General features: G+C 45.0%; 2 protein-coding genes across 3 annotated transcripts in view; one reads left to right on the top strand and one right to left on the bottom strand.

The window, feature by feature from the left end:
- ddx56 (DEAD (Asp-Glu-Ala-Asp) box helicase 56) overlaps positions 1–3,837 on the top strand; it is a gene marked incomplete at its 5' end in the record, with an annotated part of 8,440 nt that extends 4,603 nt beyond the window's left edge. The window contains 2 exon segments of the mRNA XM_084572778.1: positions 2,086–2,186; positions 3,510–3,837. Coding sequence (XP_084428904.1) covers positions 2,086–2,186; positions 3,510–3,593 — 185 coding nt within the window. The 3' untranslated portion in view covers positions 3,594–3,837.
- A 935-nt stretch (positions 3,838–4,772) lies between these two features.
- Positions 4,773–20,947, bottom strand: aebp1a (AE binding protein 1a). 2 transcript variants are annotated; one of them, XM_084572771.1, is made up of 20 exons: positions 20,417–20,947; positions 16,956–17,216; positions 16,806–16,865; positions 15,233–15,298; positions 15,020–15,079; positions 14,873–14,932; positions 13,778–13,855; positions 13,512–13,621; positions 13,175–13,314; positions 13,004–13,088; positions 11,897–12,041; positions 10,995–11,074; positions 10,770–10,893; positions 9,604–9,800; positions 9,038–9,211; positions 8,826–8,951; positions 7,698–7,944; positions 7,485–7,624; positions 6,099–6,198; positions 4,773–5,735 (listed from the first exon to the last, which is right to left on the bottom strand). In XM_084572771.1, exons 1-20 carry the CDS (start codon positions 20,661–20,663, stop codon positions 5,155–5,157), a joined length of 3,081 nt encoding a protein of 1,026 aa, XP_084428897.1. In that variant the 5' UTR covers positions 20,664–20,947; the 3' UTR covers positions 4,773–5,154. The 2 variants fall into 2 exon arrangements, with proteins under 2 accessions (XP_084428897.1, XP_084428898.1); XM_084572772.1 differs by lacking the exon at positions 15,233–15,298.
- Positions 20,948–23,000: the final 2,053 nt, after the last annotated feature.

Consider the following 23,000-nt stretch of genomic DNA (forward strand, 5'->3'; position numbering starts at 1 on the left):
CAGGTCCTTCCACAACATTTCTATTGGATTAAGGTCAGGACTTTGACTTGGCCGTTCCTAAACATTCATCTTGTTCTTCTTTAACCGTTCTTTTGTAGAACCACTTGTGTTCTTGGTTCTCGTTGTCTTGCTGCATGACCCAGTTTCTCTTCACATTCAGCTCATGGACAGATGTCCTGACATTTTCTTTTAGAGTTCACTGGTAGAATTCAGAATTCATTGGTCCATCAATGATGACAAGCCGTCCTGGTCCAGATGCAGCAGAACAGGCCCAAAGCAGGACATTAGCACCCCCATGTTTGATGGAGGGATGAGGTTCTGATGCTGGAATGATGCAGTGTTGTTTCATCTCATTTAAACCAAACTATTCTACTTTGGTCTCATCTGTCCACTAAACATTGTCCCAGTAGTCTTCAGGCATGCAAACTCCTCACCTTTCGGCGAAATTCGCCGTTTTCAATCCAAATTGGGTGACTTATGTGATTCGTGCAAATCCGAGGAGAAAATATTTTGGGGGGGGGGGGGGTAGCCTACTCGTTGACTTTTATTTTAATATATTTTAATAATATAATAATATAATGTTCTATATACCGTAAATCCTCTAATATTGGCCTGTATTCCATTAGCAGCCGGGTCTCCAACATTGGCCGGTCTCGCTGTCAGCGGAGGTAAATAAAGGCCGGTCTCTAATAGCGGCCGGGGCTATTATTAGAACCATCTCGGCGGGTCAGGGTTTCGGCAGCACGGTGTGGGAGGATCCCCTCAGCGGGACCTCTCCCCGGCATCGGCCGGCCCCCGCCGGGCGCATTTCCTCCGTGGCGGTGCGCGGCCTGTAAGTGCTCGGGGCGAAGGTGGCTCGTCGGCTCCGGCCGCGAGCTTTACAGCGACCCCCCGCATCTCACCTCACCGCTTCCCTGGGGTCGTGGAATCAGTGCTCACTGCGCCCTCTCTCCGTGCGGGGAGGGACGGGTCCCACTCGCTCCCGGCGCGACTGCCGACCGGCAGCGGACTCACTGTCCTCAGTGCGCTCCGACCGCGTCGCGCCGCTCATTTGTTGTTAATGTTCTGTATGCATACCATGTTATGGTAACTGTACGTTTTCAATAAATGAACCTAGTATTTTATAGGTTCAAATATACACAAAATCTTGTTTTTATTAATTCTACTCGTAGTTCGTTTTGCTCAAATAGAAATTAAGGCCTGCCTCTAATTCTGGCCTCCTTCCAATAAAGGCCTGGACCGCTATGCGCTTGAGTAAAATAAAGGCCCGGGCCTGTATTAGAGGAAATGCGGTATATATAACCGCTGACTTTATTTACAGACGCGAACACATATTGAAATGTGTTGTCAGAGCCCCATGCGTAGCCCCTATGTGTTTATTAAACATGCAGACTTTACCCGCCACTTGCAAGCGCTATGCACGTCACCGATCAATACCGCAGTACGTTACCGCAATTCATTAATTCAGTCTTCGACAAGGGAGAAGCAAAAGAAGACGTTCAGACGCCGGAAATCTCTCTGTTTTTCACGGCCCCAGAGTTGAATCCTCATTCAGTCTCATGAATGAGATTATTGACGGAAGAAGTGGAAACATGAAAATTGGCACATTCAACTCCATTCAGACAGTGAAATATGCCCTTCAGGCCCGAGGAAAAACAGCCACTGAGCTGTTCAGGCTCAATGGCTCAAAAGTTTTTTTTTTGGTAAAAATTAGTGAATTTGTAGTCTGTTGTCTTTGTAAATCTCTGTTACCAAGCGGGGGGGGGGGGGGGGGGGGTTTGTGGCCATTTCCCTCTTCGCGCACTCTTCTCACCTTTTTGACCCCTGACCAGTTTGCATGCCTGAGTCTTCTGTCTTGTCCACATGATGTTTAGAAATGTTCTTCTTGGAGAGCAGTGTCTTTGTCCATCACACCATGGTTGTTCAGTGGATTCATCAACATTAACATTAGCCAATGAGAGAGAGGCCTTTAGCTGCTTAGAAGTTCCCCTGGGTTCCTTCGGGACCCCACACATTTCATTAACATTCAGGTTCATCTGTTGTTGGTCGTTCTCATCAGTGTTTTGTTTTCTTGGTTCTCTGTAGTTCCTGAGACGCTGAAGAGCGTGCTGCATCCACTGTCGAGCAGGAGAAGGAAGAGGAAGGAAAAATCAAAACCAGAAGGAGTCACGAAGAGCAGCTTCAAGGTGAGAGTCGGTCCAAGCCGGTGTGGCCACACCCTGTTACCATGGTAACGCCTCAGGGCTCGACTAATGAGCTTGCAAATTTGTCAATTAGGTCAATTATGGTTTTGCCTTTCTACTAAATCTAAATCGGCCGACCTAAGCCCTGTAGATCCCTGACGTCTGTCCTTGTCTTCCTTGTCTTCTCCCAGAGTTGGTCTCCTGTGTCTTCCTAAAGTCTGTCCTCGTCTTCCTTGTCTTCTCCTAGAGTTGGTCTCCTGTAGCTTCCTAAAGTCTGTCCTTGTCTTCCTTTTCTTCTCCTAGAGTTGGTCTCCTGTAGCTTCCTAAAGTCTTTCCTTGTCTTCCTTGTCTTCTCCTAGAGTTGGTCTCCTGTAGCTTCCTAAAGTCTGTCCTTGTCTTCTTTGTCTTCTCCTAGAGTTGGTCTCCTGTAGCTTCCTAAAGTCTGTCCTTGTCTTCCTTGTCTTCTCCTAGAGTTGGTCTCCTGTAGCTTCCTAAAGTCTGTCCTTGTCTTCCTTGTCTTCTCCTAGAGTGGACTGGATTCAGTCCAATAAATCTTTCAGTCAAAGTTAATGTAGTGTGGAGAGGGTAGCTGGTACCTTGTGTTCTCTACTCCAGAAATGTTCTGGTCATCCAACGCTGCCATAAACGCCCTAACCCTCTCTGGAAGATGTTTCTCCTTGACGCTGGGATTCTAGTTCATCTTCTTCTCATTCCTCTTCTAGTTCTTCTAGTTTTTCTTCTTCATCCTCCAGTTCTTTTAGTTCCTATTCTTCTTCTTCTTCTCATTCCTGTTCTTGTTCCTCTTCTAGTTCTTCTTCTTCTTGTTCTTCTTTTAGTTCTTCTTCTCCTTCCTCTTCTAGTTCCTCTTCTTCTTCTCATTCCTCTTGTAGTTCTTCTTCTTCTTGTTCCTCTTCCAGTTCTTGTTCTTGTTCCTCTTCCAGTTCTTGTTCTTGTTCCTCTTCTAGTTCCTCTAGTTCTTCTTCTTCTAGTTTCTCTTCTTCTTCTTCTTCTATTAGTTCTTCAGGTTCTTTGTTGTTGTTGTTTGGGTGCAGCCTGTGGATTCTGTTTAGTCATTTTATTGTTGGTGATCAACTACTACCACCTCGCCAAACATCCAACACACTGATTTGTTGTTAGCTTGGATGCTAACCAACCACCAGTAAAACAGAACAAGAAGTTTTTATGCTACAGGGACGTGGTTTTGGTTTAGGTATGGGAGAAAATCCAACACTGCATCTTAAGAAAGCAACGTCCAGGAGGTGCACAGGTTTGAATGAACTACGTTTAGATTTGAACTAAAAACGATTCTTTCTCTCTCTCTGGTAGAAGAACATCCAGGGGAAGAACCCGCTGAAGAGTTTCCGCTACACCGGAGGCAAAAACAGAAAAAGCAAAGCAGCCAAGTCGTAGCTGCTCGACGTGAATCTGGACGTTTTAAAAGCTGAAGAGACATTCACCAGGAGGACGGTTTGGTCTCCACTGTGAGTCAAATATAAACTGAATGGACCCTTAGACTCTTAGATGGACGACAGACAAAATGGACACGAGGGCAGATTTACGTGGACTATATTATGGGTATTATCTAATTTCTAATTCATCTGTTCTGAATAAATTTCAAACGTTTGTTAGAATAAATGTTCTTCTCACACTCTGACCGTTTGTGCTGTAGTTCTGAAAAGTGTTGGCATGCTAATTACCTGTGCTTTGTGTTTGGTGCTAATGATGAAGACTCCGTCCTGGTACTGGTGATATGCAGAGCTTTACAGGTAACATCTACCTGTCATAGCTGTTGGCAGCCGCTAGGTGGCAGCGTAAATTGATGATGGTTTAGCTTTTACAGCAGGAAAGACTCAATAAGACCAGGTTTGAGGTATAATTTCAGATTTGTCTCTAAAAGAATTAATAAATAATCCAAATGTTGAGGTGGTCTGGGACACATGTGACCTCCTTCCTTTGGTAGTGTGAACACACAATGAGTCCTGGGTCACATTAAAGACCACCTACTCAACAGGGCTGATCTGAGGAAGAGGAGTTTAACTCATTCATTCAACCACTAGTAGAAATGATCACATGAATAAGACCAAAGCAGCGGAAATGTCTTCCTTCCTTCGCTTATTTCCTTTTTGTCCTTCCTCCTTACATCCTTCCCCCCTTCTTCCTTCTCTAAAATAACTACCATCATAAATAAATCAGATCTTAACATGTGAGAGTCTTTCCATCTTGTTCCTAAATCTGGATCATGTCTCCAAGTCAACAAGCAGCTGTTGATGGTTCTGATCCAGTGGTAGGTAGAGATCCATTAGAGACAGCAGCTGGTACAATATTCTACTGACCACATGATGGCGCTGCTGATTTACAGACACACAAACTGAGATCAGATCTCAAGTGCTGGCTGGGGACACATGTGGAGACACATTTAGATTAGGACAGCGCTACGAGCCGACACTTCACAGCTTTATGTCGTCTTTTTAGTATTAACGTCTATTAACTGTCGTCTCGTCTTCACTTCGTCCTGGATCTGTTCACTTTAATTACCTCCTCTGTTACTGACCTAATTTAAACCATTAATTAATACACAGACTGCTGTAATTTAGAAAATAACTTTATTTTAATCAAATGCATTCACCAGTACAAGTCAGTTTAACTGAGGCCAGCTATCACACTGTAAAGCCCTTAAAGAAACAAAGATTCCCATCCTAGGTTTCCTTTTGAGAAAATCTAATCATGTCTTGTTTGTATTGGAACACACTACGTTTTATTTAATCCAGAGCCAATTAAATGTGTGTAGTAGTCTCTGCTCAGCAGAGGCTTTTTATTCCAGATCAATTCTCTGGAAAAGAACTTATCAAAAAATATTTCTCTCATGGAGGCAATGTTAAAATGATCTCCTCCTCCATTCTATATATTTCTGGAAGCTAAATACTTGTGATGTTGAAGTGCTTATTAATGTCTTCACATAAGATACAGGGAATCAGTCAATAGTGAATTCAAAGGGATAGTCCTGCGTGGGCTCTGAGTTAAAGATGACGCTATCAAACGGGTTCTCAGTCGACCACTCGTCCACCGGAAACCAGGAGTCGTACCAGGAGGTTGTTTTCTCGGTTTCGGGTGTAGTTGTGGTGGTGGTTGTGGTCGTTGTTGTGGTTGTAGTCGTGGTTGTAGTTGTTCTCGACCTGGTGCCAAGACCGGCTCGTAATCTGAGTTGTTGCCTCCTACGCAGGATTTGCAGCCGCCTGATTCGCATCCGCCTGCGTCGCTCTATTTTCTGAGCGTATTCATGAGTATCTGTCGCCACCGTGGTGGTGACGGGGCTCGCCGTGGTCGTTTTCGCCACTTTTGTTCTGGTGACCAGCCGGATGGGCCTCTTGCCGTTGAGCGCCATGATTTGTTTGATGCGGTCCCAGTTGGACTTGGTCAAGCTGAAGCTGCAGGGAGTTGCTCCGGAGTCGTAGCCAACCATGCAGAGGCGCGTCTGGGGCGTGTAGCCGTCGGCTTTGGCCGTCACTCGGTACTCTCCAGGATTCAGCAGCCGCCAGTAATCACCACCTGGAGCTGTGGTTAGAATCCAAACCAAAAAACTTTTATTATCAGAAACACAGATGCATAGTGTCTTTACATGGTCTGGTAGTCAGACAAAAATTGTTCTGTAGTCTCTCTGTTAGGAACTGATTATACTCCTGCAAAGATCTACCAGGCCAATCAGATCGTTTGTGGGCGGGGCTTAATGTGGTGATGGACAGAAGAGTAACAGTAGTTATACACGTCATTTGAGAGACATGGAGTTGAATTAGTTTCTCTGATTGGTTGGAGGACTATCCAGTCGATGCAGAGGTAGAAATCCAGACGGCACGTTACCAGATTCATATTCTGAGTTGAACCTCGTCTGGCTACGACGGACTAGTCTCTACGTCTTACCAGTTCTCACGTCGTGACGTATTCCCTCCACAGAGATGGTGGCATTAGACAGCGGATTTCCGTCCACATCTCTCACCACTCCCTTGATTCCTCTGTGAACCTGCACAGGAAATTTCAAAAATTTAAAATTGGGTTCGTAGCAAAAATAATTCAGATATTAATTTCAATGCACCAGTATCTGTATCAGCACTTTACTTAAATTATTTCAGTTTCAGTGTTAAATAGTTTCTGATTTCGGGGTCTCAAAATGTCTCAGATCTGTTTCTAATCCTCTGAGTGCATTTTAAATTTGTGCACAAAAACCTGACTGCCGTTGTAGAAAACATGAAATTTAACATTAATGCATTGCTGAGGTGGAAAAGTTGGTGCACAATCCAACGTCAGATTGATCCAATAGAAATGTTGTGGAAGGACCTGAAGCAAGCAGTTGATGTGAGGAAACCCACCAACATCTCAGAACTGAAGTGGTTCTGTTCTGAGGAATGGGCTAAAATTCCTCCAAGCTGCTGTAGACCACTGATCAGCTGTTACCAGAAACATTTAGTTGATGCACAAAGAGGTCAAAGACTTTTGCAATTCAAATAATTGAATAAAAAAAACACACAGGTATAATATTTCTGTATCATTAGTTTGATTGGGTTCTCTTGATCTACTTTTTGGACATGCAGAAAAATGTTGGATGTTGTTCATGATTTTAGCAGGTAACAGGGTCTGTAGATGTTTTAAAGAGTCATATTTCAGTTTGGAAGCTGCTTTTCTACAGGAGACTACTGGTGAATGATCTCAGACAAGTGAAGAACTCAGAATGGAAGGTAGGAACATCAGTATCCAAGTCACCATGAACAAAAGGCGTCACAAGAGCAAATACAGAGGGTTTATCACAGGCTGCAAACCATTGATGAACCTCAAGAATAGAAAGACCAGAATCTGGAACAGCATCTACCAAGAGCTCAGATGTGGCTCGTTGGTCTAGGGGTATGATTCTCGCTTAGGGTGCGAGAGGTCCCGGGTTCAAATCCCGGACGAGCCCTTATGTTGGTTGGTGAATGTTAGAGAAGAACCATAATCCTATAATGTTGTGGAAACCCACCAACATCTCAGGTTCTGTTCTGAGGAATGCGCTAAAATTCCTTCAAGCTGCTGTAGACCAGTGATCAGCAATTACCAGAAACAAGTATCTGACACCTCACAGATATGCAATATTGGGCTCATTTTCCTGAATAAGCAAATGCACAATATTTCTGTTTCACAAGTTCAGTTGGGTTCTCTCTGAAAATACGCTGATTTTTGGGTCACTTTTATGTAGATGGTTTGTAGGAGGCAGGTACTCGGGTACCTAAGACTCAATCTGTTCTTCCAGCCCACACTTATCTGTCCTGTTCTCACCTGTTCAATGAAGGACAGCAGAGCCTCGCGGTTGCTCTCCCACTCAAGAGGAAGTTCACTCTCGTGTGGAAACTTGTCGCAGCCCAAGAAGATGGAGAGCTCGAAGCAGTTCGTGTGCAGGTAGCTGAAGTCGTTCATACCTGTGGAGAAGAAGACCCGTCAACGTTCTGGTATGTTTCTGTCATGACCTCTTTGACAGTTGTTGACACTTACTGCCCACCACCGGCTTCCAGCTGGCCCTGTTGGCGATGCCCTGTCCCGCGGTAACATCGTCGCCGTGGCAGGAGCCCCGGTAGGTCTCCGTCATGGTCAGGTGGCTGTGAGCGTACGACATTGCCAACCAACGGAACATGGCGTCGTCCGGCGTCTCCCTCAGAGCTCCTTCGTTCTGCCGCTGAATCCGAGCCCAGGTCTCCTCGTTCATCTCTGCGTTACTTCTCCAGCGCCGGTTGTCAGTTAACTTAAACATCAGGACAACGTTGATTGGTTATTATAATGAAAAACCGCTGATGTACGATAACGTTAGGGATGTCCTGATTGGTATCGGCCTTCAGCCAAGTCTGATCTTATGTAGTTATTTAGTCTATATGGAACATGAAGAACTAGAAGAAGAAGAAGAAGAAGAAGAAGAACTAGAATGGGAACGAGAAGAAGAAGAAGAACCAGAAGAAGAAGAACTAGAAGAGGAAGAAGAACTACAATCCCATGACTAAACGTGTGAAAAAGTTTCCCGAGTAAATGGAGTCCACTCAGTCAAAGGCTGCACCCAAACAACAACAACAAACACTGAACGTTTAAAAGAAGAGAAAAGTTTCCTGGAGACAGCGTCAAGGAGAAAAATCTTCCAGAGAGGGTTAGGGAGTTTATGGCAGCGTTGGATGACCAGAACATTTCTGGAGTAGAGAACACAAGGTACCAGCTACCCTCTCCACACTACATTAACTTTGACTGAAAGATTTATTGGACTGAATCCAGTCCACTCTAGGAGAAGACAAGGAAGACAAGGACAGACTTTAGGAAGCTACAGGAGACCAACTCTAGGAGAAGACAAGGACAGACTTTAGGAAGACACAGGAGACCAACTCTAGGAGAAGACAAGGAAGACAACGACAGACTTTAGGAAGCTACAGGAGACCAACTCTAGGAGAAGACAAGGAAGACAAGGACAGACTTTAGGAAGACACAGGAGACCAACTCTAGGAGAAGACAAGGAAGACAAGGACAGACTTTAGGAAGCTACAGGAGACCAACTCTAGGACATTTAGGATCAGATCTGGGGGCAAATAAACTTGATCAGGACATCCCCAGTGAACGTTGTTCTTCTTTGTAAAACAGCCTTACAGAGCTTGGTGGACGCTGCATGTCAAACGGGTATGCGACCAGTTTTTCTCCTCCTTGCAAATTGGCTCCCAGTACGAAGGGGGTGCGCTCCATCCAGGAAATTATAGCTTTTGTCTCAATTGCGAGCTAAGAGAGGAAGAAGCAGAAATAAAGACGTCATGAAACACTCTTATAAGACGATAACTGCCCCCGATGATGATAGACCAACTCACAGAGCTGTTGAGGAAGTTCTCCGGAAGGGGGATGTGATGGTTTGGGACGATACGAGGGACCCAGCCTCTGTCCTCGGCCCCCCATAGGATGCTGTTGAGATCTGGGAAGTTCTGGAAGATGTCGTAACCTTCTTCGGTCCAGTGGCCCAGAGCCCAGTTCCCCATCTCAGAGCCCTGGAGGACAGAAGGAAGTGTCAACTGTTACCATGGAGACTAAATAAAACAATGTGATCAGACAGTTTATATCAAAACATCAGTGACTGTAGAACTTTAATCTACTGGAAACAGAAGAAGGAGGAGGAGGAGGAGGAGGCAGAAAAGAAGAGTGGGAAAAAGGATGGAAAACAAGGGAGGGAGAAAGAAGAAGAAGAAGGAGGAGGAGGAGGAGTCGGTGAAAGAGAAGAGGAGGAATTCTGTCCCTCACTTGATGTTTACTCCACGAGGAGCAGACATGCTCAGAGAGAATGGATTTATTGCAGTAACCAGAGAGAAACCAGAGACAGCCTGAAACCCTGACATTTGTTTTCTACCACCATCACTATCATGGCTCAGGGACCTCATCGTACCATCTCGAAGGCCAGCTCGTAAGCATCTGGGTTCAGCGAGGGCACCAGGTGGATTCTCACTCCGTCCACCAGGCGGCGCACTCTCGGGTTGTCGTCCTTGTACTCTTTGCACAGGAACTGCATTAGCAGGAGGAGGAGTTCCCGGCCCAGCGCCTCGTTACCGTGGAGACCGGCCGTGTAACGAAATTCGGGTTCACCTGGAAGAAGATGAGGTGTCGACACAAATATGGGTCAGATCGGCTGAGGAGGTATTAACGTTCCCACTGCTCTGTAGAAGATGAACTGTCCTGACTGTTTCTAATGAACAGACATCACTGATTCATGTGATCATTTCTACTAGTGGTTGAATGAATGAGTTAAACTCCTCTTCCTCAGATCAGCCCTGTTGAGTAGGTGGTCTTTAATGTGACCCAGGACTCATTGTGTGTTCACACTACCAAAGGAAGGAGGTCACATGTGTCCCAGACCACCTCCACATGTGGACTGACACCAGATCAGTGTTCACACCTGGACCTGTTTAACCTGGACTCTAGAGACCAGATCAGTGTTCACACCTGGACCTGTTTAACCTTGACACTAGAGACCAGATCAGTGTTCACACCTGGACACTAGAGACCAGATCAGTGTTCACACCTGGACACTAGAGACCAGATCAGTGTTCACACCTGGACTCTAACCCGGACACTAGAGACCAGATCAATGTTCACACCTGGACTCTAACCCGGACACTAGAAACCAGATCAGTGTTCACACCTGGACTCTAACCCGGACACTAGAGACCAAATCAGTGTTCACACCTGGACCTGTTTAACCTGGACACTGGAGACCAGATCAGTGTTCACACCTGGACTCTAAAGCTGGACACTAGAGACCAGATCAGTGTTCACACCCGGACACTAGAGACCAGATCAGTGTTCACACCCGGACACTAGAGACCAGATCAATGTTCACACCTGGACTCTAACCCGGCACTAGAAACAAGATCAGTGTTCACACCTGGACTCTAACCCGGACACTAGAGACCAGATCAGTTTTCACACCCGGACACTAGAGACCAAATCAGTGTTCACACCTGGACCTGTTTAACCTGGACACTGGAGACCAGATTGTCCAGGACAGATGTCAACTTAAAATCTTCATAATGAAGCAGAAGTTTAACCTCCCACCTGTCTCGTGCTCTCCAGGGTTGTCAGATATTTCCATGGCGTACATCTTCAGGCCCTGTGAGCTTTTACCGATGTTGTAGATTCTGGTGATGTTGGGACACTCCTCGTTTATCAACTTCATCATCTGGACAAAAGAGAGAGAGAGACAGAAACCTGTGACTCTCTAGATGATTAACCAGCTTTGACTTTCTGAATTCCCCTTCATGTTCAGAATCAAACCCAGACCTGTCTCATCTCCTTGTAGTTGTGGTGTCTGTAGTCCAGGTCGTCAGATGGGTTGACTTCATTCTCACTGTGGTAGCTACCTGAAGAAGAAACACTTTTTACAGACGGCCAGTACTTCACTCGTGTTAAATATCTGCATTTAGATGTCATTTAAAGGACACAGAGCTAAATTTTGCAAGATTCTGGGAAACAATGTTTTTTGCCTTTGAGCAAACATTCGCTGCCTTTTTTACTTGTTGCAGAGTCATGCAGTGGTCAATGAAAACCTTTTCTTGCACTTTGGAAACTTGTGGACACAAAACATTTGTTCTTGTTCAGCAAAAACCATTTAAACAAGCCAGCAAACATGGATGAGTCATGGAAATGAAGACTGCTCTGTTCCAGGTGGAACAAGCCAGGCTGAAGAAAAAAACTAAATTATCCTCCAAGTAAAGTAAAGTTTTATCTGGTTGACCTGGAGGAAGTTTCTTTTCTGTTGAGCAGTGTAATCCATCTCATACATTTGTTTATTACCAGATAACTCTAATCAAGTACCTGGAATGTTAAGAAATAAAGTACTTTATGCAGTACTTCGTGTTAATGCTGACTTTTGGTTGCTGTGAAGATTTTATTTGTTAACGCTGCTAATTTCAGGGAGTGATGGAAACAGTTATATAACACATGTTTTAGCTCTGAGGTTATTCAGTTCATGTTGTGAAACAGACGTTTGTGTATGACCACTTTTATCCCAGAGGAAGGTGACATATCGCTCTGTGGAATGAGAAGGTTGTGACTCATAAGGTCATGAAACACTTCACTAAAGCTTCTTTATTCGTGAAAGGTTGGTTTCTTATGTGTCTGCTGCTGACTTCAGATCGGGCCACGTCTGGTTGATCTGAGGAGGTTTCTCCGGTGATACTCACTGGGAAGCTGACAGGCCAAAATCTCGGCTCGGAGACACAAGCTGCCGTTCCAGCTCTGCGGCAGGATGCGGATGTAGCGAGCCACCACGGGGGAGGAGAACTCGTTCATCACAGGCGTGTCTTTATCCACGTTCCCATAGAACAACTGCAGGAGATTCAGAAACGACGGTAAATTCAACCACAAGGATTAAGTTGACTTGACTAAAAGCATCCATGCCGTGTATCGGGAAGATCAGAGCCGCCTGAACTTCCTCTTCTTCAGTGTCCTATCACTCTGTGGTAGCCCACCTCCCCCACCCCCCATTGACTGTAGACATTATGTGCAATGTACACAGCAATGTGTTCATTGAACTCCTGTGAAGGTTCTCAGTCATCCAGGCCAAGGTGTATCCAAAAAACAAAGCTGAATCAAGGACAACTGGACTTGATAGGTTTCTAGAAGACGTTTCATCCATTTTTTCAGTTCTAATAGACTGGTGGGTTGTTGAGGTGTAAACAGAACATCTGTGGGTGGTGTCTATCTCAAACTCACACGACTAGAGTCCGTAAACGACCAGATACAGTCTGAGAATCTGTCTCCAAAAAGTTCAACCCTTGTTCACACCTTGAGACTGGGATCTTTGGACCAGAACTAATCACTGGGAAAAGGAAGCAGGAAACACAGGTACCTTCAACTACACTGTGAGTATCTGGTCATGCGAGTTTCAGGTGGACACCACCCACAGATGTTCCTGTTTAAACAGGACCCCACCAGTCTATTAAAACTGAAGACTTGGATGAAACGTCTTCAATAAACTCAACAAGTCCAGTTGTTTTGGTTTCAACTTTGTTTTTTGGTTATTCTACTTGTTCTGTTTCCATTTAGCTCAAATACTTCAGACATGGTGTTGCCCACTTAAAAACTCACATGGCTAAGGTCTGTTTATGATAAGATACAGTACGAACATCTGTCTCCAAACGGTTTCACCCTCGTTCACACCTGGTGACCAGAGTCTCTGGATGGAACTGAAGAAGCTGCTTGGATGAAATGTCTTCACGTAACCCAACAAGTCCGGTCAGTCGCCCTTGTTTCAGCTTTTTTATTTCTTTAGTTCCGTTTCCACTCACCCATTCAGCGTAGCCGTCGTGCAGGACGGTCCAGTCGCGGCTGTCGTTGCTAAAGGCCACGTAGTAAGACGACACGAAATCCTCACTGAAACGCAAAGAGTTTCTCTGCATTAGCGTTGAGCCTCTTTCCACCACAGACACAAGGAAACATGATTTTTATGCAGGACTAACATTTGCTCTGAGTTCCTCCCCTGAGTGATGATCCCAGAGAACTCTGTCTCTCGGCGGGCATCGACCTGGAACCAGTGGTTCTGCTCCTCCGGCTCTGCACACCATGCACCCCCATACAGGTCCTCCTCATTATCAGAGCCCTGCACACAGGTGATTGTTCTTTGAACCCCAAACATTTTGTGTTCAGTCTCAAGACAGCTTCTGTCTCTAGTGAGGGAGCTGAGCCCTCCATCCACCCCAACATCAGTTCTAGTTCACAGTAGTAGTGCTTCATTCACTGGCACAGTTCCATGTCAACTCAGCAGTAGTTTTGGCTGCATAATCTCCTGTCGGTTACCTGCATGTTGAGACGTCCCCTCTGAGCCGCGAAGCCATGATGGGACTGGGAGGAAGCCAGCAGCTGGTCATCCTCCACCCGGTGGGACTCCAAGCCCAGAGGTGGACACTCTGAGAGGGACAACAAACAAAGACAAGTTCAGCAAATGTTCCAGAAAGACCTCAAACACTGCACATAGTGAGTCTAAAGGGGAAGGAAGTAGTTTAATAAAAGGCTTAGTAGGTGAAGAAGTACTGCTGAAAAGCTTAAAAAGTGTTTTTTCTTACTTTTTGGCTGCGCGGGAACTGACATCTGCCTCAGCCTCTCCTCTTCCTCCTCCTCCCACTTCTTCCTCAGCCGCTCAGCTTTCAGGAGGTAACGAGGAAACAACATGTCAAAACATTTTCACACGGACCTCGCTCTCCAGCCAAGCAGCACAAAAGAAACAACAACAACAACCACTAAACGCTTCCATGTGTGCTCAGACGGTTCACCTTCATTTCCACTGTTTGAAAATATGTGTCTCTTTATGTGGAGGAGTTTGGATTCCTGTCATGTTTCATTTGGTTTAAACCGTTAAAGCTTAAATGTCTTGTACCTCCCCTGTCGGCCTCCTGATAAACGTCCTAACATCACCCAGCTGCTCTCTGGGTTTTATGTAACTGACCTCAACAGGAATTCTTCCCCTCCTCCATCTCTTTCTGATCATTAATAACAAACCACAGGCAGAAAAAGACGACGTCTGGAGTCACATTAGATTCTTTAACTTTCTGCGAATCAACTGAAAAAAGACCAAAACAAACCTGTGAGGTCATAAATCTGTAAAAACCTCCTCCAACATATGTTCATGCATAATGACAATGCTAACCTACTTATATATTTAGCAAGTACTGTGCAAGAACTGCAAGAACTGTGTTTTATTTTAAACAACTTTGTACGGTGACCTTGGGTGTCGTGAAAGGCGCCTATAAATAAAATGTATTATTATTATTATAAGTATAAGCTAACCCTTACTTTGTACATTTAGCCTATTTGCTTGCTAACTTTTACTAATTAGCTCAGAACAGAGAGAGTTTGAGTTTTGGTCATAAACCAATGTCACATGGGCAACGTAATTTAAAATTTTGACCATGTATTAGCTTGGTCTGGAGTCTGTGTGTTGGGAACTGATTCTGGTCCTGCAAAGATCTACTGGGCCAATCAGATTGTTTGGGGGCGGGGCTTAGGACGTGTCCTTTAATCAAACCAGAGACCAGGACGTGTCCTTTAATCAAACTGAAGACCAGGACATGTCCTATAATCAAACCAGAGATCAGGATAGACCAGGATGTGTGGGGGAATGAAAGAAAACTTCCTCATTATCATTAAATAAAATCTCAAACCTTTCTCTGCCTTCTCCTTCCGAGCTCTCTCCTCCTCTTCTTCTTGTTTTTTCGCTGCCACTGTTGAATCAAGAGAGAAAATAACTCGTCTCACACCTGCAGCAGCAACATCTGATTGATTGCATAGTTTATAGGAAGCAGACGTACGGTCGGCGTAGTCGTACTCCTCGTACCAGGGGCCCACGTACGGGACGGTGGTGGTCTCCTCTGAAACACAAGCAAACACCTGAACAGCAGGAAATCAAAGTAGGTGGATGGTTTGACTCACTCCCTGCACATTTGCAATTCTATCTTGTTTATCAACCCAACTTTCTCTGGATTTAAAAAGGTGAGGCACAACATCGTCCATCAGGATGCTACCTGGTATGAACATGATGGCCTCCGTGGTCGTTTGTTCTTTCTTGTTTCTGTTCAGCCGCCACTTATCTGCAAAGAACACAAACGTCTTCAGCGAATGGAGAAACTGAAACATGACTGACTCTGAAGAGGACTTTGATTCATCGTACGACTCGCCAAAACCAAATGCTTCACAGGAAATTGTCTCAGAGAGTCATTTGGTCACCACGTGTTCGTTTGGAGACGCCAAATGTTGGTTTTGGAGCGTTGCCTAGGCCACTTCATAAAAACATACCACCGTACAGTTGATGACTTTTATGATCTCTTCATTGACTTTGAGGCCGGCAGAGCCACAGGAAGTTATTTACACTCAAAGCGACAAGATTTTAAATTTTAATGACTTTAGGGAGACTTTTTTTGGTTTTTATATCAACTGGAATCTTATCTATGCACATAGTCGTTGTGTTTTAGGACCTATTGCCAGTTTAAATTTGGCATCTTGTTTTAGTAGGGTCATAGTGGACGAGGTTGATCCTTTCCTCTTCATCCAGCAGCCGCGTTACTCACTTGTTGAACACATTTAAATAATAAATCAGTTTAATGGCTTCAATTTTGCTCCTCCATGTGTCAGCCATCATTTCCCGCTGGAACCTCTGAGCTCTGTCATAAAAAGACCTCATAAATATTTGATCTCTGATCGAGAAGATGTTGAGGAAACCAACATTGGTCGGGCGTCTGGTTGGTTTCTGGGAGAAGTCGAGTGCACGAGTCGAGAGCGGCCGAGTTACAGTGGGCTGTGGTTTTACTGTGGATTCAGAGGCGGCTGATACGTCACGAGTGATGATAGAATGACGTTTGGATGAAGAAGGTCTTTTTAAAATGGTAAAAAGACAAAGGAGAAACCAAAGGAATGTGGAGCTGTCAATCAGTTTAAGTTTCAAAACTTTCAGTAAACTAAAGTGAGAAGTTCATAACCTGCAAAACACAATAAATGGTGTTTATGAGAAGTTTTTGGCGTATGAGCATTTAAAAAATTGAAAAAATGTTAAGTGTTTTGTATCTTTAAGAATTCAGTCTTAAAAACGCGTAAATTGACACAAACTACAGCCTCTCATTAATCTTAATTAAATAGATTTTATTGCAGGAGTGTGGGTTCGTATGTTGCCCCGTTGTTGTGTTAAAGTCAGGCCTCATGTAAGCCCTCCATCCACCCCGACCTCCTCCTTGTCATCTAGATGAAATTGGTTTAAAGCTGCATTCAGCTACTTTTTAGCCACTAGGGGGCAACATAACGAGTCCGTTAAAACTCCATCTACTTTCTTAATGTTCTAGTCTCTAACTTTGCCTAGTGTTTAGTTCTGGGCCAGTATGATGATCGTTTTTATCCTTTGGAAATTCTCAACTTTGAAAAACTGAGAAATCAAAACAACGAGCTAAAAGAGGCTAAAATGATCCATTGTTAAAATGATAATATGAGTATAATGTGGCTTTAACTGTCCCAGAAACGTCTGATTTGCTGGTGACACCAGTTTTATTAAGATATTTAAAGCTCGTACCGTTTTAAAGTGACAGATATTTCTTGTGTTTGAAGTCTTACCCAGGTCTGGCTCTTCAGGCTCCTCCCCCTCAGGCTGCTTCGGGGTAACGGGTTGATTCGCTGTAAAGGATCAAGATAGAGATTTTAAAAAGGTTGGAATTCTTTTTTAAAAATCATCCTTAAACTCTGGTAAATCTGGATTATACGTACGTATGTCCCAGCCCAACACAGTCAGCAGCTTCTTCGTCTCCTCATCTTCCTCCAGAGAAGGACTCCTGACGTCCGGCGGCGCTGTGGTGGTTGTGGTGGTCGCCTTCGGTTTCTTGGTGGGTTTGGGCGCCTTCGGCTTCTTGGTAGGTTTGGGTGGTTTCGGTTTCTTGGTGGGTTTGGGTGGTTTGGGCTTTTTCGTCGGTTTAGGGGCTTTCTGCTTCTTTGCTTTGGCCTCTTTCTCTGCAGCCTTCTTTGCCCTGGCTTCAGAAAGAAATAAACTTTGAGTTGCACATGTATGAAAGAGACAGAGAGCATCTGTGCAGCTTCTACAATTTATTTTATTGTAGAGTTATATGAGCTGTAATTGCCGAATGTTTTCTCTTTATAGTTGGTTTGTGTTGTTTTCCCACATAACTTTTCTGAACAATAAAACTGAAACAGACGCTGCTGTAACTCTGACGCAGCAGGACATGGTTTCAAAGAAGGATTGCAGCCGGAATGAACCAAAAAGATCACAAAGAGACACGAAATGGATGCAATAAGAGGCGGAGCTATTGGGTTGTTGTGGGAATTGTTTCTTTTGGGAATTTGTTTCTGTTGCCTGGAAGCCAGACCAACTTCCCCAGTCATTCTTTGTCTGGAGTCTCTCTGTTAGGAACTGATTCTGCCTCTTTAAAGATCTGCAGAGCCAATCAAATCGTTTGGGGGCGGGGCTAAAAGTGGTTATGGACAGAAGGGTAAGAGTAGTCATACACGTTAGCGCCGTGGAGTTGCATTACCACCTGACTCCCAGGCTTTTTGGGTACACGACTAACCACGATTTGAAGGCTGCAACAGCTGAGCGCTTTGTACGCCCTCCATCCACCCCAACCTCCTCACATACACTGGAGTGTATGTTGGGGTTGGGGTCTTTTTTCATTTACTGAACATAGAGTTTTGAATTTTAAGTTGACTGAACTTTATAGTTTTTACTTTTAGACCTGGGTTTCTTCTGTCTTTTACCAGAACTACAGCCTCTCGTTAATCTTAATTAAAGTGATTTTATTGCAGGAGTTTGGGTTCGAATGTTGCCCCATTGTCGCGCTAAAGTCAAGCGTCATGTAAGCCCTCCATCCACCCTGACCTCCTCCTTGTGATTCCGATGAACTTCAAACATTTGGTGAACTTTTATGCAAAGACAAACAAACAAAAAAGCTATTTAGCAACATTGGCGTTGGTTTAAATCTGCATTCAGTGACTTTTCAGCCACTAGGGGGCGACATAACGAGTCTGTTAAAACTCCTACTACTGTAATCTACTTCTTTAATCTTCTAGTCTTTAACTTTTCTTGCTGTTGAACTTTATAATTTTTTAGTTTTGGACCTGCTGTTCCTCTTTGACTGGATTTACAAAACTAGCTTAATAGAATTACCTTCCACTCAACCTGCACGATTTAAGATTGTTTTTAAATTGGCATCTTGCGTCTCTATTTGTGCAGTTAGGGCAGAACTGAATCGTGATCTGTACCCAGGACAGTCTGTGTTGTGGTGAAATAAACCGAACAGAAAAATAAATTTACTCAAAACTGCGCCGCCCTCTCAAGCGTCTGATGACAAGCTGCACATAAACTTAAATGTATAAAATAGATGGTTTGAAGTTGACGTAGCCTTACAGAGGGGAGTTCTTCAAAGGGTTTTGGGGGTTTTCAATCCCTTCGCCCTCGTTATACAACCGTCATCAGACGCCAACGCAGACACAGACGGCTGCTTGTTGCCTCCTGCTAGACGTTGTTTCCTGATGTTTCTCAGCCAACACATTACTCACCCTCCAAACACAGAGGCCACATTTATTAGTCAACCACCTGCTCTGAAAATGTACTCAAGGCTGAACTCAGGACGTCTCGTACACACTTGTAGTTTTTTCTTTTGTTTATTCTTTAGCTCAGTGTTTAGACCTGATTTAGCTTATTTGCTAGCAGGGGTTTACACTCTGCGGTGTGTTAGTGTGCTCTACTCTACCTCCATTATACACTGCAGCTATTTATTTAATTATTCTTCTGCTTTCACCTTCCTACAGGTTGTCAGTGGCAACTGTCAATCATCATGATGTCACATCCTGTTTTTATATCCTGATATCCACTAACATGGATGGGGGCGGGGCTAATATGAGGAGTTGTCATGGCATCCACTTTTCTTACAGTCTATGGCGTGAACACATCATAATGCTGTGTTCCCCGTGTTATACACAAATCAGCCACAACATTATGACCACTGACAGGAGAAGTGAAACTTGTGACTTGTACGATGTTCTGCTGGGAAACTTCTGGACCTGGCATTCACTGGTGTGGATGTTACTTAGACATGTAGCACCCACCTAGACCAGACCAGCCCCCTCCCCCCATCCCATAGCAATGACACTCCTTGATGGCAGCAGCCATCCCCAGCAGGATGCAGCCCCAAAAACACTTTAGGAACAACTAAAAAATATGAAGAACAGCACAAGGTGTTGACCTGGCCTCCAAATTCACTAGATCCCAAACTGATCAAGTATCTGTGGGATGATCCACAGAGGCCCCTCCCCTCAAAGCCCCCCCCCCCCCCCCCCACTAACAACAGGACACCCTCAGAAGGCCCATGTCCATTCTCTGATGAGTCACCACAAGGGAGACCTGCACAATGTTATGAAGGTGGTCATAATGTTATGCCTGATCGGTGCATATACAGTCAGTGTCCATGGAGTTGAATTTGTCTCCAACTAAATGTCTCTGACTGGTTGCAGGACCATCAAACTGTAAGTTTAAAAGTGCTGATAAAGACGCTGCAGACTCAGCAGAGCCTCCGCTGGATAAACACGGCTTCAGAGATGAAAAATAGTTTTGCGTCTCTGGTTTCGTTAATTATGGCCCTTTATGTAACCTAAATCAGCCGCACACGAACCTCCCTGGCTTCTACACGCTTGCGGTTTTGCTTCATGCAACGGAAAGTTGAGAGCGTCAGTGCTACCGTAAAGCGAGGCCCCCTCTCATAAATCCTCAAGGAAAAAATCGTAGTGGAAATATTTCTGCTGCTGCTCATGTGTTGTGTTTTTCACAGACACGCCGTCCTGGTGGACATAATTGAGGCACGATAACGCCTCATTGAGCTGGAGCCGCTAAGACTTTAACAGACCTGTATTTCCCAGCAGAGAAAGAAGGGCATGTTTGCAGACTGCCAAGGAAATGTCAGAACCTCTAAACTGAAGTTTTCTGCTTCGTCATCTCTGGATCACTGAGGTCTTTTCACCAGAACACAAACCCCCCTACTCTTTCTTTTATTCTGGTTGTAAAAGCCTCAAACAGACAAAGCTGGAGAGTTTTCAGTTGTTTTCCTGCGTCTCTGCCTGATTGCAGCCTTTCCTTCTCATGTCTCCTCTGTGTCTTGGCTCCAGGCCTCGACTGGAAGCTCCCAGAGAAGAAAAGTCCGCCTGCAGCCGCTCTCACTTACCTTCCTCAATCTCCTCAGGTGTTTTCTTCTTCTTTGGTTTCGCCTGCTCCTCCTCTACCACTTCCACCGGCTCATCTGCCATCTCGACATCTCCTTCCTCCTCTTGTCTCCGGTTCTTCACCAGCCCTCTGGTTTCTCTCACCTGAGCCGGTCCCGCGGAGGTCTCCTTTACGTCCTGGTCTCGGGCGGAGACCAGGGCCAAGCACAGGGTCAAGCCGACCCAGAGCAGCAGCACCTCTGCCCTCATGTCTCCAGTGAGAAACCCAGACGAGGTGGAATCAGACCAGACTCCGGTGCTCCAGGAACAGCTCTGAATCTCAAACTGCAGCGTTTAAATAACTCAACCAGCAACTGACATCTGACCTGCAGATGAAGAGGGGTCGGCTCAGTCGGGTCGCCAGACTCTGAGGTCCTTAAGAAGTCTCAGAGGACATGAAAGGGACGAGAACAAAAAATAAATAAAAGGATGAGCCTGCGGAGGTCTGGATGGAGGAGGAGCGGTGGAGGGGCTGGAAGTTTCAAAGCAGCCTCCTGGCCGTGGAGCCGTGGAGGAAATGCATCCGTCTGGGTTTTCAGCTGCAGAGCAACACACCTCCCAGCTTCCTCCTCCTCCTCCTCCTCCTCCTCCTAATCTCCCACATTCTCCTCAGTCACATCTCTCCCTCATGGCCCTTCACCCCCTTTCTTTTCCCCTCACCCATCTCTGAGCAGAGGGGAGGAGCATCTGCCACATGTGACATTCCTACGGGGGAGAGGGGGAGTGAAAGAAAGGAGGAAATTAAGGAAAGGCATTTTACTCCCAGAATGGACAAGACAGAGGAGCAGAGGAGGAGAGGAGCAGAGGAGGAGAGGAGAGGAGGAGAGGAGGAGAGGAGGAGTGGTTAGTGTGTTGAATGATACAAACAGACTGTAGAGATGATTTAAACCAGATTTACTCCGACCCACAGTCCAGACTCTCCATGATCCTAAGAACTGATCCGTCTTCAAACATCAAGTTCAGTTTCATTAACAGTAAAATAAATATAAAACATTCACGTCGTGACTGAAACCAGAACCAGAATCAGAACCAGAACCAGAATCAGAATTAGGATCAGGATCAGAAGAGACTGACCAGATGTGATGAATTTATTTCAGGGTGAACAAACAGAACGGTGACGTTCTTCTCTGATGGGTCATCTCTCCTCCAGACGATGATGATGACGATGATGATGATGAACACGTTCTCTTTTATCATTCAACCCGTCAACGCTCAGAGCCATGAGACACTCCACTTGTTGCTCAAAGTACCAAAACCATGACTGGGAATGGAACCAGCAACCTGACCAGACTAAAGCTCCTTCTCCAACTGATTGGGAACCAAAAACTGACTCCTGGCAACAAATACAAGAAAAATTCTTGTTCTTGTTCTTCTTGTCCTCCTCCTCCTTCTTCCTCTTCTTCTCATCTTCTTCCTCCTCTTCTCCTTTTTCTTCTTCTTCTCCTCCTCCTCCTCCTTCTTCCTCCTCCTCTCCTTTATTTTCTTCTTCATCATCACCTTCTTCTTCTCCCCTTTTCCTCCTCTTCTTTTTCTTCTTCTCATCCAACCTTGGACTCCCCTTTCTTCTTCTCCTCCTTCCTTATGCTTCTTTTTCTTTTTTCTTCTCTTCCTCCCCTTCCTCCCTCTTCTCCTTCATCTTCTCCTTCTCCTCCTCTTTTCCCCCTTCATTGGACTTGCTCTTGTTCTTCTTGTTCTCCTCCTCCTTCCTTGGACTCCTTCTGATGAAGGGACACAGAAGAATGGCAGAGGGAGGAGTTAGTGGACACAGAACTATCATGTCTCCAAGTCAACAAGCAGCTGTTGATGGTTCTGATCCAGCGGTAGGTAGAGATCCATTAGAGACAGCAGCTGGTACAATATTCTACTGACCACATGATGGCGCTGCTGATTTACAGACAGACAAACTGAGATCAGATCTCAAGTTCTGGCTGGGGACGCATGTGGAGACACATTTAGATTAACACCGGGTGTTTTAACGTGGACAATCCTTTAAGATCCTATATCCAGAGAACTAATGACGTCCAGCCTCCGTCATGTGTTCATTGACATGATTCTCTTTGTTTTTCATGAAAACTCAACCACAGCCTTAAAAACTCTTGATATCTGGGATCAAATCTGAAATAAGTCAGATAATATTTATTTCACAGTCTCTTGGTTAGTCTCTAGGATCTCAGACGTCTCTCCTGGCCTTCGTCTGCTCTTCATTTTGACTCATGTCTCATCTTACAGCAACACATTTGTCTTTGCCTCAGTCAGGACTGTGTTTGTGCTTCTTCTTCTGCCTCCGTCTGTTTCCAATACTTCAGTGACGGTGGCTTCAGGTCGGAGTCTTGAGACGAGTTCTTAAAACCAAATACTTTACTGATGGATTCATTCTGTTTAACGGACGGACATGCTGCTGAGTTAAGAACCTCCTGATATCTGAGGACAAGAGTTTGAGTTAAATCACAAACAGATGTGAGCAGGAGTGAGAAAACCTGACTGAAACACAATGATTGTTGCTTTATAGTTTAGTAAAGAAATGAAGAAGGACGGATTTAACTGGAG

The sequence above is a fragment of the Chelon labrosus genome, assembly GCF_963514085.1.
Source record: "Chelon labrosus genome assembly, chromosome: 22".
Lineage (NCBI taxonomy): Eukaryota > Metazoa > Chordata > Actinopteri > Mugiliformes > Mugilidae > Chelon > Chelon labrosus.

Bases quoted from the DNA above. Each gene is read 5' to 3' on its own strand.
- aebp1a (XM_084572771.1), bottom strand. From the start codon at position 20,663: ATGAGGGCAGAGGTGCTGCTGCTCTGGGTCGGCTTGACCCTGTGCTTG. The intron at 13,856-14,872 runs GTTTGAGATTTT...ACCTCCTGAAAG, and splicing joins GAAGGAGAAGGCAGAGAAAG to CTGAGCGGCTGAGGAAGAAG. The intron at 7,945-8,825 runs GTAAGGCTGTTT...CTGATGTTTAAG, and splicing joins TGCAGCGTCCACCAAGCTCT to TTAACTGACAACCGGCGCTG.